Below are 20905 nucleotides of genomic sequence, written 5' to 3'. Positions count from 1 at the left end.
GATATTTTTTGTCTTGGCGAATTTAAATTATATAATTAAAATAACAAAAACTATTTATTAATTTGATTCAATTAAAAGATTTCTTAAGAGTTTTTCTGTTGATCATTCTTTTTATTGACCAGAAGATTGTGTTACTTGTTATATTCAATATAAGCTGCAACTAACATTAATTAGTCATATTTTTTTATATCTAATCATTTTACATTTGTAACTGATGCTTAATATATTCTTGTTTTTATATTGTCGGCTCGATTCCTATTCTTTCGAAAATCTTTATAAGATATTTTATTCATGATAATATGTAATTTTTTTTAGGCAGAAATAGGATTCCAAAATTTATAATGCATTTATAAAAATTTGTAAAAAATGTCTACAATGTGCCTTATACATATAGACTGTTAGCAGTATGGATATCTTTTATATAATGCAAAGAGTGCATTGTTATATATATAATACGAAGATTTTTACTACGCAGCAATACCGTGCTAATGTGTAATCTTTTAGTAAAACAATTAACAAATATCAAAATTTGAAATCAATCAAATTAAAATAATAAAAAACAAAATATAGTTAATGCGAAAGAGAGATGACACTTTCTTTCTAATTATGAGAAGCATGAGAATAATAGTTAAAATACTATTATTGATTTCCAACTAATTAACGACAATTAACCAATATTTACCGCATAGCTCTTAAGTTTTATCTCATACGATTCACTTGTATGCTTTTCACATTTCGAAAATTGCATTTACATTTATATATATTGATATAAGTTATTGTTTGGCGACTCTGAGGTTACCGAATAATTCGAGAATTTTTAATTCAAAGTACACGATCTGTATTTAATTTATATCGATGCGTAACAATTTTATAAAGTTTGCGTTTCAAGAGCGCAATACTATAAGCCAGCATGATCTTCTAAGATAGCTTTTTCTAGTTTGGCTAATCGTATTTGTTAAAATACAAGGAAATAATCGGAGTTAAAATGTGTTGCCATTGTAGGGTACTTTTTAGTGCCTTATCAAATTTGTCATTGTTTCTAAATTAATATAAATTGGTTCCTCAGAAATGTATTTACATCGCATTTACCTGAATAGGCGGATTATACTGTGAAACGATGTCCGATGGAAATATGCAGATTAACGAAACATGTAAAGGTAATAAGTAAATCGTTGTTTGCGCGCCACGCGTGATATCGTTCGTTTATAAGTAAAGAGTATAATATTTTTGGAAATATGTTACTCAGCACTTTTGTAATTATTAGATCGCTGATATATAAGATAATTTCAAATTTTAATTGCAAAATACAGAAATATATATTAGCGTTATGTTTAGATAAATAATATTATATTATCATATCAGATCATATAAATAATGAATATGTATATGTTATATAAATCTATGATTTATTAATTGCAGATTCACAACAGCCATCCCTCTTTCGAAATAAAAAACTTTCTTTTTTAGATTTATGAATCATAAAGACGCATATAACGCTTCTATTTTATCATAACATGTATAATTTATTTTCATTCATTTTTCTATTTTTAATCATAAACTTGGTATTCGTGAAAAACATTTTTACATTTATATATAATATAATTATATGTATATTTTCTTGTTAAGAATTAGAGTTTCTTCAGAAACTGTAATGTGTTTTTCATTATTTATTTTACTGGTATATGCTTTACTAGTATATCCATATTTTTTAAGAGTTAAAAAGCATTTATTTTTTGATCATGCAACATTATGATAAAATTGTGTTGTTGTCATGAATCATGACTCATGATAACATGGTAGAATTTATTATATTTATTTAATACTGTTTAAACAGACATTGCAAGTTCCATTAATGTTTACTAATATTCAATGTTATCATAAAAAAATCAATTTTCAATTATGTAGCAACTGTATGCGGAATGAATGAATTACTATTACAGCCAATGTCTCATTACTAACGAATGACGAGATTGCAAAATGAGTAAGACATTTAGTATGCAGAGATATAAAATATGCATATTTATTGAAAGTAATATAAATACAATTAAATAATAATAGATATCACATAAGATAGTCAAGATCGCTGCATCAAGTGCATGTTTGAAAGTCTCTGAGCTTGGTCCGTCACAAAATTTCAATCGCCAATCCCGATAATTTGCGTGATCATGCGTGATCGTGAAACTATTTTGAATTAACATGAAAAAGAGTAAGATATAAAATTTTCAGCATTAATACATGTCGAGAGCCGTAATATATCGAACTTATCGATTTCTCAATTCGTTCCTTTCAAGCATAAGTTTCTCGCTATAATATGTAATATTATTCCAGCACATTTTTCGCGTACCATAATCCAGCCCAGATCGCTTTGCAAACCTTTTCTATATATTATAGAAGCAACTTTATTTATATGCTATAATGAACACTATATCTCGTTCTTGAAACGAGATATTTTTCTTTAGCGGATCAATTGTGATAAATTTATACTTTAACACAATACTGCACGATACAAACATAGAAGCATGACTTGAAAGTATGGATGCGATACATAGTATTCCTTAATATGTAATGGAAAGAAACTTAAGCGTTATATTGACTAATTAGACCGCACTGTCTAATCGTACGGTGGAATGCGCAAATATAAAGAAAATTCATGGTTAAATGAATTGGTGGATTCATGGATGAATGTTAGCGCTGCCTCTGAAATGAAATGGAAATTTTATAAGCAGGAAATTTTCGTATGCTTATGTATTTTTATATATTGCACTCTAATATTATTTATTAGTAATAATTTCTTTTTTTATAAATTTGTATTTATACGATAATTATCGGAAGATTTTGTACAGTTTGTTTCAGTTTCCTGCTTATAAACGTGCCTTGAACACATTTGTCGCAGTGACAATGACGTGATATTTAAGGCCCTATGGATTTTCGACATAGATTTAAATCGAGCTTTATCGAGATAAAATCCTTTACGCGAGATTTATCGTAGATAAAATCCTTTACGCGAACATTTCATTTTCGTCTCGTATGCGTGTATGTACTTCAGTTATGAAACAGCGCAACTTTCGATACGAGTTTTCAGAAATTATGCAAACGAATTGAACAAAATGAAAATAATTTTCTTATTTCTTAATAATTAATACTATTACAGATAATACAGATATGATGACATGGGCAAATTCAGAGGACTAATATAAATTGCGCACATAATTGGAAATAAAAGATTGTATATATAATCTTGGAAATAATGGATATTAAAAAAGTCATAAAAAATAAAATAAGATTGCCATGCAGACAGGTATAGGCGCAAATAAATAGATAAAATCAATGTTTAGTAAATTATAGATCATGGAATGGAAATTTCGTGCCAGGATTCGGAAGAAAATATTCGAATTTCTTCTCGGACGCAATAAATATCTTTTATATTCATGCCACTTAAAGACGAGATTGTCTCTTCTGAAAGATAAACTTTATAGAAAATTTAAATTTCTACAAAGTTCTGGGGAATATAAGTTCAAAATAAATTCTATTAAGTTGGGGAATGTAAAACGCATATAATGTCTTCGACGAATAACTCGATTTGAGACCGTTAAACTCCATCGTCTATCGAATGTCACCCTGCGCGACTAAATGCCGATTATCCCCTCGTCTCTCGAAGGGATATGTGTAGAATTTATTGAACGATACGTGTGGCGAAGGATCCGCGTGCTGGCAGTATCATTTTATCGTAGCGTGAATTATCTTTTCTTTCTTTTATCCTTTTTTTCCCCGCATGTATGTAATACCTCTGTTGTATGCTCTTAGCTTGCCTGCTAATATCCGGCGAGGTCGGCAAATGTCTGATCCATTTCGTCGGCGATTGCTTTGTATTTACAGCGCTCGTTTACCAGCACGTCTGCAATGAGAAGGGAGGGAATGTGGTATTAGTGGACGGCACGATGGTTAGTCAGGTATACATTTTAATATTTTTAATTGGAAAGAGAAAGAGACACAATATAGTATTACAGATTGTTGCAAAATTGATATCGATGTTTTGGAATTGGTCAACAATATTCACACAATAACTTAAAATGAAAATAGGAAAAAGGAAAATGAATTATTATATCTTGCTATTTTATCCAGAATATATTTAATGAATAACATGGTTCTTGTTATATAATACTTACTTTGCACGCGCGGAAGAAAATTGGGTGAAATGTAAGATTTAAATCATTCTATATGGAGACATTTCATTCATAAATTTATATTTTTAGAAATAATTATATATCGCCATTTATGCGCTTAAGGAATAGGATATATTTTAAATGTGAAAGAGAATACAATGTATCAAATTCTGATCTTTTTTTATTTGTTCTTTTTTTTGGGAATATTCGAAACAAAAATGGCCTTGTACAGCATCGAGAATTTTAAGTCGCGTTATTTATGACGGAGGAATCAAGATATTTTCAGAACTCAATGTTTTATTAATAGTACAGAGATCGGATTGCACTTGTTTTATTTACCATGTGCTTGATTGTTAAAGCAGCCTAATATAATTATAACTACATTAAAAATTATGTTTGTAATTTTGATTTATATACATATAAGCGGTGTTTCGAAATAAATAAATCATCGCGGCCCTATGACTGCTCTACGTTCTCTGAAAACCGAAAGTATAATAGAAATTTGATGTAGATAAATAAAAAATGAGCATATTTAGAGAACGCGAAACATATTTATAATAATACATATTGACTTTTAGTTATTCGATGACAAAAGTATGCATCGATGATGTGAGTCGACAGCGATCGAATAGCATTGATGTACAAATAATTCGACAACGGATGCAGGTATTCGGTAAACCGATTTAACCAACCAATTCGGTGAAAGTGAGGTCCAGGTCGTCGCAGATGTATTTGTACTTCTCTTTCTCGTGGACGAGTTCGTCTGCAAGAAAACATAATATCATAAAAATATCTCGCTCATCATATCGCTTGATCATTTATATCTTAATTTATCTTAATTATTTCTTCATTTTGAAATAAAATAAAAAGCGCGCAATTTGGTTTTAATCTAATTATTAATATAAATATATCAATAATAAATAATCAAATATTTAATATAAAATCAGCATAAAAAAGATGAAATCTTAAGATGATTTTAGGATTGTGCTCTCTTAAAACATAATAAAAAATCTAGGTAAATTTAATTAGAAAATTGTGGTTATTATTAGCAGCAAGCAGGTTAAAAAGCGTAGATGGAACTTACGGAATATGTGTTAAGTGCAAGGCTAGATTTGTAAGAGAAATTTTTAATTTTTTTTAAGTGTTAGGAAGATAATTAATAGCTGCGTTAGACGCCGTAAAGCTCGAAGAACGCATTATCCAGGCCGTCCCCGACCTCCTTGAATTTCTCCTTTTCGGTCACCATCTCATCTGCAAGCATTTGTAATGTTACAGGTATATGCTGCTACTTAATTATAGTTCGTCTAGTAATGCGTGGTATATGGAAAGTGCTCGAATCAGTATCGAGGAAAGATGTGAAAATTAAAATGTTTAATAATTGTTAAAATATATATATTGCGTAAATAAGCAGGCATTAAATGGATCAAGCAGTGAAAATAATTAAATTTAAACTTAACTAAATTAAGTACATAATCTATAATAAATAAAAACGATCTATATGTGCGGCTAAAAATTATTCATCAATCTTATTTCAATTATCGCCAAATTCTTTCGATTAAATATCATTTTTTATAATACCTATATGCTTTATTGCTCTCTTAATTCAACTGATGACTTTCTATATATTTGAATTAAACATTCTTTGAACTAAAGTCATTTTTTATTCATTTCCTGAGGATGCAATATCGTGAATATAATCAAATAATTATGCTAATGTATGTCGATAATATATTTTTACAATAGCAGCTATGTCATTATGTAAAAATGTTTTTAGCTTAAATATCGGTGAAAAATTGCACAGATAATTGAAAAGGCATATCTGCGAAAATAATTGTAATTATGACAGAGATAAAGACAATCGTGAGTTTTAATAATATTAATATGTGAAAAATTTATCATGCGTTAAATAGCAAAATCCGATATTAAGCGAATTTACTCACCGTAAATAAGATATACGTACCACAATTTCTTCATTTATCATGCAACTTGTTATAGGGCTGTCTAACAACAAGGCGGCCACACAGTGTTATTGCGTGGGCATGTAGTTATGTCGTTTTGTTAACGCGCGTAGGATTAATATTACATTAGCGCAGGTAAAAAAAAAAGGTAACACCACAACGAAAAACAAAAATGACACACTCTTTTTTCAAAATTAAAATATATATTATAAACAGTTTTATAATAATATAGTAATATATATATATATATATATATAATATTCATTAATATTACAATGATATTAGTGTTATTATCTTTTCATTCACATAATTTTTTCATTAATATTAAGTAAATTAATAAAAACTAAAACTCTCTTAAACTCAAGTATCTGCATTTCTATAAATTTAGCATTATTCAAAAAGAAAAAAACGGGGCTAACAAAAATCAACGATAGGACATGTGGTTGTCTTGTAGTTGTGCTTTTCGCGATTACTTTCCTGTCTTTTTTTATAATGCTTGCGCGTGACGTTAACTTGAAGAACAAACGGTCGTGCGGTCTTCGGATGGCCTTTCGATAATGTATACGTGTTATTGTATATTTGTTAGTTCATCGTCATCTTCGCATAAATATAACTATCATTTTTGCGAAATATACAATTTAAAGTCCGGATTTCCGAACAAAATATTATTTAATAGACGACGCGATGTTAATATCACACGTGATCATAATTAAAAGTCACTTAATAATTATAATAATATAATTAATACAATTAATACTAAGATTGTATTAGAACAGAAATATAAATTTGTACAATATAGATCAATGCGATCACAAACGAAATCAAAACGAATAAAGAACTAATTACTAAAATTAAGATTTTGCCTCTTGTGCAAAATGTTTCTTTCATCTCTTTTCTATATCTCGTTTCATATCAATCGTTTTATCGCCAGTTAATCCCGAACGTAATTAAATCTATTCTATTAGATAATTTCGTATTTTCACGATTGTTCAATTATCATGCGAGAGAGAGAAGAGAGAAAGAGGGAGAGTATAATATACATGCATTTATATACCGAAACGGAAGAGGACGATGCACATTCCTACATCAAAAGACCATCCAAGAATATATTGCAGGAAAAGTGCTATAAGAATAACCATGACGAGTTACAATATCGAGATAGATCTAGATAATTACGCGACATAAATATGATTTTTATAAAAAAAAAGATTGGAAGAGAAAAAAAATTTCTACTTGGATGTTTAATAGCGAGCGTAAAATAGCAGTAATATTAATAATAACTCTCTATCAATTAATAATAATTAGGAACGAATTATATGCCCAAGTGATGAAACTAATATCAGATATTCGACCAATCGGTTATTATTTCCGATCTCTCGTCTACTACATTCGAAACGAAGCACGTTCCCTGCATCGAGGTTTGTCTGGCCGAGGTGGTTAGTATTTATGTAAATATATATATACAGGCACGATCGGTAAATGTCAGACGGCTCAGCTGGCACGGGAAGTTGCAGTGTGATATAAAAAGTCAGTTGCTTCCCTGTTTACATCTTAAGCATTGGTCGATTTTTCTTAAGTTCAAAGTTAAATCAGTCTACGTACGTGACACACGTGTGTATTACTAGGCCATATACATGTAATTCTCGATTATTTTATTTTATTCTATAGGAAAAATTGGAATTATAGCAATATTGTAATTATAGCAATATGTATTGGTGCTTTAAGTTTCAACTATTTAATCGATTTTTATTGCACAATGAAGACAAAGACACACTACGAAGATATATTTTTAAAAAATTGCTGGAGGAATTGGCAGTGAAATTCTCTTAAATGCACGGTTATTGCTCGTTGTCGTCTTTGTTCTCATCGGCGGCAATGAGAAGATAACGCAATGATAAAACTTTAAGGCAAACAGATAAAGAAACTGACGAGTTTTTACCTTCTCGCACGAGCTGAGCCGCGAAATAAGGAATGTAAGGCAACGGAAAAAAATGAGCACTGTTTCCCTCCATTATGCAGGAGTTCGCGTTTTTTTTTTCTTTCTTTTTTGTATCGAGAGAAGCACGCACAACTTCGATAAAATGTTCGCCTAATCAATTGATGGATAAAAAAATTTTTGTAAAAGTCACACTTCTAAAAGTTTTATTACTTAATAATTATTCTTTTTAGAGAGAAGCTTTTAGATGAGTTGGGCGCGACTTACTATATATTTATGTAATAAGTATAATATATTTTACATATGCATATATAAAATAGATTATACTTAAAAACACATATACATACATTGTTTTTGGCGCATAAAATTGATACGCTCGAGAAAATTGATTTCGAAATCTCTCACATCGGATCTTTTCCTCTCTCGATACAAATAATTCGATCCACACGCGTTTATCTCTTCTTTTTCTCATTTTACTCTTTTCCCTAATTTCTATTCATATATTTTCCTCACGATCAGTAACCGTTTTCTTAACGAATTTTAAATCGCGACAAGCTCGAAAACACCTCATATCGGTCGCAGCCATGCCTCAGATTTTATCGAATTAAAATTTAAAGGCAGACTACAAGCTAATATCTAAAACTAAAATCAGATTTCGATTACAAGTAACTTCATGTTATTTACGAAACCATCCTACCATCTGTCCTTGTCGTATATTATATTTACTCTTTCTCATTCTCCCTCTATCTTTTACATTCTTTTTTTTCTTACTTCCATATTCTAATCCTTTCATTTTATACCTTTCTTTTCTTGCATTCACATACACGCACACAAAAATCACATACACACACACATACACACGTTCTACTTTTTCGTTTTCTTCCTCTTCACCTAATCTTTCATCAGTCTGTGCATCTTGCGTCACGCGCCCATAGATAGGCATAAACGTGACATACACAAACACGAGTGCATATGAACGCACATAATACATACACGTACTGCGGCGGATGGACGTAATGGAGGGTATAAGGCTAGCCTAAAGACTGCATTTTTATCCGTTAATATTAAGGTGCACCACACGAAACGCTCGCGCCGTAATGCGCGTGTTTATATCTCATTAACTTCTTCTCGTTGCCGCCGTTATACTATTCGCTCGCATTTTTTTTTCTCTTTCGTTTCCTTTCTTTTTTTTCTCATAAGTGTCTCCGCTCTTTCTATGAACGTTCTCGCGTTATGCGCTTTGTCCATCGCGAAAAACATGATCTACATATTCTGGATGTCATGCAGAGTGGCCTCCATCTCTTCCTGCAGCATTTTGTTTTTCTCTCTCTCGGCCGTGAGGTCGTCTGTAAAGATCACTGATTAAAGGGAAGTAACACACGGCAAGCCACACGCGAGCGTAATACACTGCGTTTCGGCGGTTAGATGGGTCAATTGCGCAAATAAAACAGCACGTACATACACACATAAACACATACAGCGGAAAAAACGGGAATTGCTTTACGATTGTCGAATCGCTATATTCTCTTGTGCATATCAGAATTAGAAAAACTAATCAACATACATTCGATATGTTTGATATTTGAGTTGTTTAATTATTTCGATATTTGAGAGCTTTCTGAATATTAAAATTTTCATTCACTATAATTTCTTTATCTTTTTTAACAAAATTCAATTCATAAATTAATTCATATATATATATGTAACAATTAGTTTTCAATTCATTATGTCTTTAATTCAAGAATTTCAAATATGAGATCGATTTTTTAAAAACTTAGCTGCTCGGATAGAAAATATTTCCGATCATTGAATGTCATCCATTAATAAAAACCTTGTTGAATTTGTTTCTCTTTCTCTTTCCTTTTGTTTAAACAATTCGATTTATATTATAAAATCTAGACTTAAGATATATAAAAAGTATAACATATATATTAATGCGTTTTAAAAATCTAATTAAATTTACAAATAAATCATGTATCGAAGAGTATACTGAGAATAATATTGAAACAATGATACTAAAATATGTTTCTTTGCTAAAAACGTATGAAACAAAAATGAAAAGATTATAACGTGCGTTTCTTTACTATATACGTACCTTCGAGCCTGTCAACCTCCTTCTGGAGTTTCTGCACGGATCTTTCCGCGAACTCGGCACGTGCTTCAGCCTACGCAAATGCAACATGTTTCAGTGTCAATAAGAAAATTACAATTTTTTATTAAATTTACTCATCGATTTCAAAAAAACAAAAGAAAATATCTTTTGACTGCCTCTTGAAATATGCGAAAATATATCATTCTTCTGTTAAATTAATAAGTGCTTTATTTTCTTGAAATCGTTGAGATTATTAACATAACTTAGATTAATATCAATCTTTCACGCCATGCAAGTAAAAGGAATTTCATATCACACACGATTGCAACTTCAAATGGATATAAAATCGAGGCTTTGAAAGGTTTAGTTGCGATGCACTATATATATTGCACGATTAATATGCTATTAATGTGAACACAGCTTTATTTTATATCGGCCAATATGGTAATTAAAAAACTTACGATACTATTAATACACTCGTGTGCATCATACCTGCGATGTGATCTATGAAGTGGATTTAACTAAACGTTTATAAAGGCCTCAAGAATTTCGTGTGCTCTTCGTAAAAAATTTTATATATATTTTGTACAGTAAAGTATAATACAATTAAAGAGCTACTTTTGTGCACATATCATAGATATTATTTTTTATTTTCTTTTTCATATATTTTGAATTGGAAATGAAATTACAATATAATCAAAGTCGGTATATATTTTTACATATCAAGTATCTTAATTCTGCTCTTGTACACACTTACCTCTTTCAATTGACTATCCAGAATCTTCACCTGGCCCTCGAACGTCTCCTCTCTCTGCGTTGCCTGTTTTTAATCAAGCACAACAAAAGACAAAACAAACTATTATTAGTTTACTGCAAACGCAAAACGCTTTAGTTATTTTTAAAAAACGGGATCAGATGTAAAACATTATAGAGGCACACGAGTTAATATTTTAGTGGCAAGACCTATGACGCGAAGATCACATGTTATCAAAAGTGCAAAAACAAGACACTCCCAAAGGATGTGTACCTCCTTTAGACGGGTAGTAAGGGTCTTAATTTGGTTCTTGTATTCCTCCTCGCGCTGGTTGGCCTATATACAATTACGTAGATATTATTTTCTTTCCGTATAACAATGATTTAACTTTCTCCAGAACATTTGAATAAAAGATATTTTAGACCGTGCTTAATGTAAAGTGATGTTTATTAAAATTGATGCCAACACGGTTCAATTATCGGTAATTTCATCGATTTAATTTATGGTTTATGATCGAATTATATATACTATGAAGAATGTATGTAATTTACTTTCTATCCATAACATGTATCTAATTACTTTTTATCTATAATATTATCCGATATTAAATGTGGGCTAATTGGCATTTGAAGAAGTCATTTTAATATAAAATGAGAATTAAGGAGCGAATTAAAAATATAACGAAATCACGTTCCGCTCTGATTGTATATCGCGCATAAAATATATATAAATCATTTACCTTTTCCTCTGAGACTTCAAGGGACTTCAAGTTATTGCCGACGACGCGTAATTCTTCTTCAAGCTCTACGATCTTGCTGTAAAGTTAATTAATTGTTTAATATAAATTGATGAATAAGATTTTGAATTTGTGGATCATCGTATAAGAGGGATGAAGAGAGCAGAAAATATCGAAACTACATACGAACGTTTCTAATCTTATAATATATAATCCTTTACTTTATTATAATTAAGTAATTCAAGAGAGATAGTAAATTACAGAATTTATTCTGATAGAAAATAATTATAATTAGATTTTAGTGTTATATCGAATTTGATAGCAATAAGAAATTTTGTTTATTTATATAAAAATACTATTGTGATTGTAAAATTATTGTTCTAGTATTGTAAAAGTTTTGTCGAAACGTTCGACAGTAATTTAAATTGTTGAATGACGAAACAAGCGAACGATGGCAAGGAAGCCGTGTCGCACATAGAAAAAAAAGGGCGCATGCATGTGATTGCACTTACGATTCAGAAAGCTCGGCCTTTTCCTCGGCGCGTTCAAGATCCTGCTCCATCATGTGTAGTTTTCTGGCAACCTGTGATCAACAGCCACACAATGTCATGCGCAAAAGCAAAGATGAGGTGGGTATAAAATAGTAAAAAAAAATTCAGATGTCAGCATGCAGAGCATAAAATGTCCTCATAAGTATTATTCTCCTGGCTTCTGGAGACTCCTTCCAGCTGTTGAAAGATTAGTACGAGTGCACTGTGCCGCAACATTAAGTATCACATGTAAAAATCATATCTGCGCCCACGAGTGGTTCTTTTTTCACAACAAATTATATTAATTAATTAAGTAGTGGAATAAATGATTTTGGATCTAAATATTGCTACGGGTATACTGCAAAAATTTACAATGTTATATCAATTGAAATCCGATATAGTTCTATGTAATTTTTGCTCATTTTCCCCAGATGCAGAAGGTATTCGTAGAGAAAAGCCATTATTATTACTATCTGTTAGAAAAGATTCTATTACTATATTATTACTAGATATTATTTATATAAGACATCTGGCACTATTTCTCTTAACAAGAGATTAGATTATTTAATTTTGTAATCCTGGCTTTTTCTACGAAAAGATATTAATTCGTATACAACAATGGCCTTAAAAATACAATGCCATCACAAGAAATAACGTGCAAAAGTATCGTAATCGAGGGGGATATTTTCGTCATCGTTGTCGTCAAAAACGTGATGCGGGTTAACGATGTCAAAAGTTACGAGAGCGAATTCAAGTGCGATCGACGAAATGCGAAATGACAAGAGAGGGGGCGCCTTGGAGAGGAATAAAAAAAAATTCGCACACTCAGGACAAAAAGTGTTCCGGGCGAAAGAGATGCCTAATAAAAACGATGCTTACGACTCTCCGGCCTCCGCACGCTCCTCGGCGCGTTCTAGATCGGCCTCAACCATGGCCAATTTACGGGCGACCTGTTGTAAACGATACATACATACACGTATTTCTAATATGTGTTTCCCTTCCTCCTCCTCGACGACCTCGCCGCCTCTGAAAACTCCGGAGGCGACGAGACGACGAGGCACCGGCGTCTCGTCGTCGTCATAACCACGATTGGAAGAGTTACAAGTTTAGATTCTCTCTCTTTCTCTCTCTTATACGCTCAAAGTCCGCTGACGAGCTTGCGAAGATCTAAAGTGCGCGTGATAATATTTGCGTTTCCAGTATGGAAACTCACCAGTATGTAAAGTCATCCCGTGGAAAAGAGAATCAATATTTCTTTGACAAGAAGTATCTTTTAAAGTCTCATTTAACAATATTTTATAATTCGCGACGAAGACTCGAAACAAATTTTATTTATAATTTCATACGTCGAGTAATGCGAGAAATATTTGAAGATATCACATGAAATATATCAGAGTACATGCATGTGTATATACAATATAACATTAGAATATGTAATATATTTTTAAAATTTATAAATAGATTCTTGTCTTGAATTTTTCGTCGCGAATTATAGATCATTTAAGCAGACTTTAAATATGTAATAGATTGAGAAAATTGATATCATATTAATGTAATTACAGAATTTAATATACGCACATTGTATGTTTACTTTTATCAGAATTAAAATTAAAACATGTTTCTAATAGCAAGCTATTAGACATCAATTTTCTTAATAGTTTTGAATGTTCGTAAATGAATCACACTTCTTCCAATCGAGCTCGCTGTCAAAAACCAAACGATCAGAAATAGCACATGGTGTCATGTCGCAATTGTGTGAGTTCTGATCGATTCGTAAGCGCACAAAAAAGAATATCGTCTAGTTACGTAGGACAAAAGATCGTCGTAGATATAAAATTTTTTAATAACTTTCATTAAAAGTTATATCATAACACATTGTATATTTTTACTATTCTACGACGATCTTTTATACTCATGCAACACAATTCTCGCACAATCGTGACGCAATTAATCGTAAAATAGCTTTCCATAAAAATTTGGCACACAAGTTTAATAAATTTATTCCTCGTTTTCTCATTTTTAATTCTTCATTCAGTTGAATAATCGCTCAATGCATCGTTTATTTGAGATTCACATCGATCTGATTTCTTATACTCAGCATTGCACGCAAATGACTCATACGATATTCGACGAAAGATAATAATCATGTGATTTTAAAGCGAAAAAGATTTCATTCAACTCGAGAAAATTTAAATTAATCGTAATCGCGTTCACAGTATTTAACAATGTGAATTACAATAGAGAAAATCGGAGAAATATTACACTTAATTTATAATAATTATTCTAGACTGCAAAATTTCCCAATTTCATAACATTCAATTATTTTACGATAAGATTGCGTCATATTTTTGCGAATACATTGTAAATTGTCTTATACATGTATGTGCAAAAAAAATAGATTTAACGAGGATATCGGCATACACTCGGTTGCTGTTAGAACTTGTCGTCATCTCTGTAAGTTTCTGTAATGGATGGACAGTTAGAACGTTAATTAAGAGGTTAAAATTAGCGATTGAGAGAAGGCAGTCTATCTACTGAAATAAATTGGACGATTCGTATAACATTGCGATTAGGTCAATTTCTCGCACACCATGATTAGTTTTTGCGTATACTATTAATCAACGAGTTAACAGATCGCATATAACGTCAAAAGATGAAAAAGATAAATTGTGATTGAAGTTACGGTGAATTCAGAAGCTCTGGTACAAAATTTCAAAATTATAAATAATCTCCGGCAATATAAAATCGTCAATTTGCGATTTGATGGAGATAAAATTAAAATTAAATTGACATTTTTCATAGAAGTAACTAATATTGCTGAAGGAACAAACGATATCTTCTGTGTTTTAGATTAAATATTTAAATTATACAATTACATATCAATCACATAAATAATCTGTTCTGGCAAATTCTGTATCATGCGAAAAATATCACGACTAAAAAAAATTCAAGGTATATCTACGATATCTTATCCTAACCAGAGATAATACTGTAATCTCAGACGGACAGATAAACAGCAAAGTGTATCACCGTAATTTCAACGTTATCGCGAACACCTACCATCGCAATTCTCATTATTTGACGCGTGTTCCAAATTCGTCAATAAAGTAAAACGAGCGTCTTTGGGAAAACAGCACCGTATAATATGGACGTGGAGCCGCGATAAGCTCGTGCGGCCTCCCGCCGTTTTATCACAACACAATTGATATTTTTGTTAAATAACGAGGCCGGTCTTTCACGGGTGAGCGAACAACAAACCGAGAGCACGCGATCCAATTTCCACGACAACTTCAATTCCGCTGAAGAAACTATCGAACTATTATAAAACGCATCTACAAACTTCTTCGCGAACTTGGTCGCATGCGACCTCCCCTAATCTAGAAATATTTAGTAACAAGAATATAGCAACAACAGGATTAAATCCTAATTATAAAACTGGCACTTGAGACATCTTGTCTTGGCTTTAACCGAACGAAGAAAACACTTGGAAATCACAGATATCTCTGATTTTCGATTGAATCGCGCTCGAAACACGTGAACACTGCATCAACATCGCACGCGTATATCACTCTTTTTTTTTCGCTTTTCCTTCACGTTTGACAGATCTCTACAGATCCTCTGTATACTCTGAGACAAAAAGAACGATCAGAGACACTGCACTGTCGAGCGACAAACACGTACTTTTAAACTTTTGAAAAAAGAAACAACTTTTCACTTTGATTCGCAGCCCAATGCAATCACAGACTGACCTTCACGAATTGCCCTTCATATTTCGAAATTTCACTGTCTCGCATCTTTAACTCTTTTACATTCAATGGAAAATCTTATCGCGATAAGATCGACTCGCATTTTAATAACGCGATCAATCCCTTTTATTAATGAAACCAACGATTTAACAAACGTGAGACACGTATATCTTCATATTATGTAATTTTTTGCGATAGAAACGCGCCACGGTGTTTTCGAGCACACAAAGAGAAGACAGAGAGTTACATGGTTAGGCACTATTTTAATTATCGACTAGGAACCATCATCGTTATGATGATTATCATCACTGCAGCCAACACGCTTGACAGTAGTAGTCGCGGGCACGCGAACCTCATCGTATTTCTTGTCGGCTTCTTCAGCAAGGAATCTGGCCTCCTTCAGCTGATTCTCGAGGGCGTCCATGCGCTCTTCATCCGCCAAGCTGCGATTCTCAAGAATCTTGCGGGCGCTTTAAGGTGGACACATGTCGAACGAAAGAGTTTACGATTAAAAATCAATTACACGAATAAATTAAATTAAAAAATAAGACGAGATCGTTGAGATACAGCCGCTCTGCTCAGCTACAACACTGCGTCTCTACCTGTGAAACTTTCTGAAAGGAAAGAAAAGAAAACTACCAACCGATCTGGACAATTCTTTATGTTTCTATGGAATTAATAATAAATTGCCAAGTGATTCGAAAATATGACATTATGAGAGGGAGTTATATTTTTATTAATAAATTACTCTATTATTTCTCTTCCATAGAAAAATATTACAAGTAATAAATAAATATTCCTACTTTCGTAAAAAAATAATAAAACGCGAAGTATCTGGTTGGATGCCCTATTGATTGGTAGTTTGCCTTCGACAAGGGAAATAAAGGGCCCTTCGCTCCTTTTCTATTGCTCTTTGTTCGTTGATACGTGACCCACCTCCTCATATTTCTTATCCGCCTCCTCTGCGATCAGTTTAGCCTGTGCTAGCTGCTGCTCCAACAAGGATACTCGGTCGTCCTCCATGTTGGTGCGGTTTTCGAGGGCCTTGCGTATCCTAACGATCGATTGTTTGTCGATTTTTAGAAACAAATCAATCGCGATTGAAAGAATATACGTGAAAACAATATAAGGATGAATTTCACCATAAAACGCCAATATTTTTTACTTTTTCTTTTTTTTGCAACTTTTCTAAATTTATTTTATTATGTTTGCATATTAATTGAAATAGTAATATTAAAAATAAATTAAATTTAAATTCCACATCTTTCTTTGTGATCTAGTAATTTATTGTATAATAAGTCAAAAAATTAACATACTTGACATTTTGTCTTAGGAACGTGAGATACGTATGTGTGACAAAAAGTGCACACGCGTCATTCGTTATCATACCGATAAGTAAGCCTAGCGTTATTTTAAGCATTTACGTACTTGTAAATTAATTATGATCGACGATTAAGCTTTACAGATGCATTCAGTGACTACCTCTTTAATATTTAGTTTTCTTTGCGCGTTCTACAAAATATCATAAAAAATGGAGAGAAATTAAATTAAAGAAATATGTTTCGAATTTTTTGACATGGTATAGATTTAATCGTAATTTTTTAAGCAATAAATAAGCATAAAAGTACAAATATCTAGAAAAGATTCTCTATTGCAGTAAAAATAAAAAAAAATATGTATCTTATGTAAGTAAGAAGTTTAAGCAAAATTATCATCGCGGTAGATATAATATGTTATCACAAAAGTCAGGATGTGGTATTTAAAATCCGCAAAATCTCATATTTTAAAGATGCAAAAGAAAGAAAATATCGCTAAACTTCTTTTTATCTAACATTATTTTTTAAATTATATATAATATATAATATATTATATATAATGCAATAATTGACGTAAGATTATCTGTATTATATTGCGTATTTTTATTTCTGTAACAATTAAACGTCTACTGTTGCATATATATTATGAAAACAACAGGACGGAATTAATATAATGATTGTATTCTTTAAATTTTTGCGTTTTTCATAATTATATATGTGTAACTGAATATTAAAAAAATTGCTATTTGAATCTATATTTGGCAAGTTATTAGTCATAATCAATTATGTTACATCGCGGTTTTATAATTAAATCAAAAAATAAATGAATCAAGAGATTTCCATTCTTTTAGATCAATGGTTCTTCCAATACGATACAACATTAATTCTCGATTATGCGAAATATTTTTTAAAAAATAATGCATACTCACATATGCTCAAAATTAATGTACTTTCATATTAATATTTGTATAAAATATATATAACGAATTTATATAGCAAAAGTGGTATAAATTATTTATACAATGTAATTTTTGAGAGAAAGATGTACTTTTTTCTCTCAAAAGAAAAATTTTCCTGTTTCAATTTACAAAGATATAACATATATGTAATAATATTACATATAATAAAAAAAGGACTTTAACACAATAATATTTTAATTCTGTAAAATAATGAAATAAAATTAAAACAGAAAAAATACTGATTTACACCACTTTTGTGTTTCATTTGTAATTCTTTTTTTATTACAATAATTCGTAATACATAAAAATGATTAAGAGCAAATTATAATAAATCTTGTTTCCTGTAAATGGTCTCATCAATAATTTTCGATTATCGAATAATTATCATCAATTAAAATTCAATTTCAAAAAATGTTATTAATTTCTAATTTAATCATACAATATGTAATATTTCTATGTCACTCTTAATCATTTTTTGAAAAAATAAGAGCATCTGACAATGAACAATTATTTTCTATCAATTTAAAATAGATATGTATTTTCATTGTTATAAATTGTGTTGATTAAACAGCTATTGAAATATCGTTACGTTTTATTTTTCTTTTTCATTTATTAATAATATAATTGTTCATTGTAGATAATATATAGAATGACCATTTGAACAAAAATGCTCGCAATATTTTTGTATGATAGCGGATATTTACCGTTCGCTCTCATCGGCAGCCTGCGACGCCTCCGCCAATTTGGCAGTGGCAGTGGCAAGACGCTCCTCGGATCTCTCGAGGTCCTCCTCCAACAGCTGAATGCGGCGATTCAAGGCTGCGACTTCAGATTCAGCCTGTAACACAGGAAAAAAATTCCGCATAAAATAAGAGAAGCTTGTAATTCGTATATTATACATGTACAATGTATAGAAAAAAAATTGATTTCAATACTTCGTATGCATGATATTAAAATCATTGACTCGTTACTCGAAAATATATGCAATATATAATAAAATATCCATAGATTATTAAATAAATATATAATATAATTTTTCAATATATAAAAAGTAGAAATTCTAAATCGAGATACGATCGACATAGTTTAACGAATTTATATGAAGGAATGCAAGATAAAAGGTTAATCTTTATTCTCCGTGATTTACTAGCACGACACCGCAATTAGGCGTGTATCGATGTCGGATTAGGAATGATCTGAATCCAATCTAATGCCATAACATGCGAGAAAGCGTGATCAAAGCTTGTCGCAACAAAGCGCTCAACGGTTCTGGAGATTGTAAGGATCTCTACGTGAATATCAATGACCTTACGTGCTGCATTAAGAGTTGATTCGAACGGATTATCGTCGCGTATATCATCGATTTCGATAGAAATATTGCTTCGTCATTTAAATAATGAAATATTTCGGAGTTCTATCCGAGCTAAATGCTTTTATATCTCAGATTAATAAGATATGAATTTTTTTATATAAACAAACATAAAATATTTGCGGAAAATATAGAAGATTACATCGAATTGATTAAAAAATGTTGGACAGTGTTTACTCTCAAAATAACATAATTAAAGATTAAATAACTTTTTATTGTAAACACTAGTTCAAATATGTCATTGTTCATCAAAAATAGATATATAATAATTATTAATTGGTGATTATATTAGTTGATTTTACATTTTCAATCATTACACATCTATGTGCCAAAAAAATTAATATATATTTATGAAAATGTTAGATTTCTCATAGACCTGAAAAATTAATTTTAATTATAATTATTTCCAGAAAAACTAATCTGTAATTTATTGATAGAACGAGATTAAGCGAAGCATATCATTTTCACGGATGTAAATTACTTAACGGTCGATTACTCGTGTATACAATTTGAGCCCTTGTCCTCGTTAGCTGCACCTGTTTACGATTGTGCGTTCGGTAAATGGCCCTAATTCATCCTGTAGGGAATACACGTCCGTTTACAACATTATTTTATTATTCATGGAATTTGGCGCGCCTATATATGTTTTACGAGGATGATGTCAGCGAGTTGAGATAGTAATGATTATAAAAGTTAAATGTAATGTTTACCAGTTAAATCTAATCGTGATATTACAACTTGCGTTTTATATTACTATAAATAGAGTGGACTATTATAAATAGATTTCTAATTTTTTCTATTAAATAAAACAAAAATAGTCCTGCTAATAAAAGATATTTGCATTATACATAAATATAATTACAATATAAAAATTATATTTTTGTATTTTATTTTATAATTTTTTATTATCTATCTAAATTTTTATTTTTATTATGAAGTGATTATTTTGAAATATCACGTAATATGTTTATATAAAATATTTAATATAAATATATATTAAATATGTATAATTATAAAAAAATATTTATATATACGTAAAAATATTTATTCAATAATATTTTTGACAATTATTTCGCTCGTTATCATTGAACTTGAACTCAATTAATACAAGTTTAACATATAGTTCAATTGTATGTATCAAATCTGACCAGCAACGTTCTCACCATAATATTCCACACTCGACCATGCGTACACGCAACGTTGCTCACGCTTTTGTGTAGCGTTTCTTTATCGATGCGACACGAATTTTGTATTCGGAGGAAACCGACACGCCCATTCGCACTTGTAACGAACGGACAGGTCATCACATCGATGATACCCGCGGCAATGTTGCTAAGTATGCCAAA

The 20905-nt window shown here is 30.9% G+C and overlaps 1 protein-coding gene across 24 annotated transcripts in view; it reads right to left on the bottom strand.

Moving 5' to 3' along the window:
- Positions 1-3804: 3804 nt before the first annotated feature.
- Positions 3805-20905, bottom strand: part of LOC105247863 (tropomyosin) — a 36728-nt gene continuing 19627 nt past the window's right edge. For 3 of the 24 annotated variants that reach the window (XM_011252293.3, XM_011252286.3, XM_025414943.1), the window contains 7 exons: positions 18895-19028; positions 16268-16385; positions 13049-13119; positions 11643-11718; positions 11177-11239; positions 10153-10222; positions 4327-4926 (listed from right to left, as the gene is read on the bottom strand). In XM_011252293.3, the coding sequence (XP_011250595.1) occupies positions 4847-4926; positions 10153-10222; positions 11177-11239; positions 11643-11718; positions 13049-13119; positions 16268-16385; positions 18895-19028 (612 nt within the window). In that variant the 3' untranslated portion in view covers positions 4327-4846. Of the gene's footprint in view, positions 3896-4326; positions 4927-9080; positions 9404-10152; positions 10223-10906; positions 10970-11176; positions 11240-11642; positions 11719-12151; positions 12223-13048; positions 13120-16267; positions 16386-16851; positions 16970-18894; positions 19029-20905 lie in introns of those variants that run through there. The other 21 variants (XM_025414940.1, XM_011252281.3, XM_011252297.3 and 18 more) reach the window with 12 other exon arrangements.

The sequence above is a fragment of the Camponotus floridanus genome, unplaced genomic scaffold, assembly GCF_003227725.1.
Source record: "Camponotus floridanus strain SB8 unplaced genomic scaffold, Cflo_v7.5 scaffold91, whole genome shotgun sequence".
Taxonomy (NCBI): Eukaryota; Metazoa; Arthropoda; class Insecta; order Hymenoptera; family Formicidae; genus Camponotus; species Camponotus floridanus.
The sequence above is the reverse complement of the archived record's forward strand: the minus strand, read 5'-3'. Positions and strand labels throughout refer to the sequence as shown.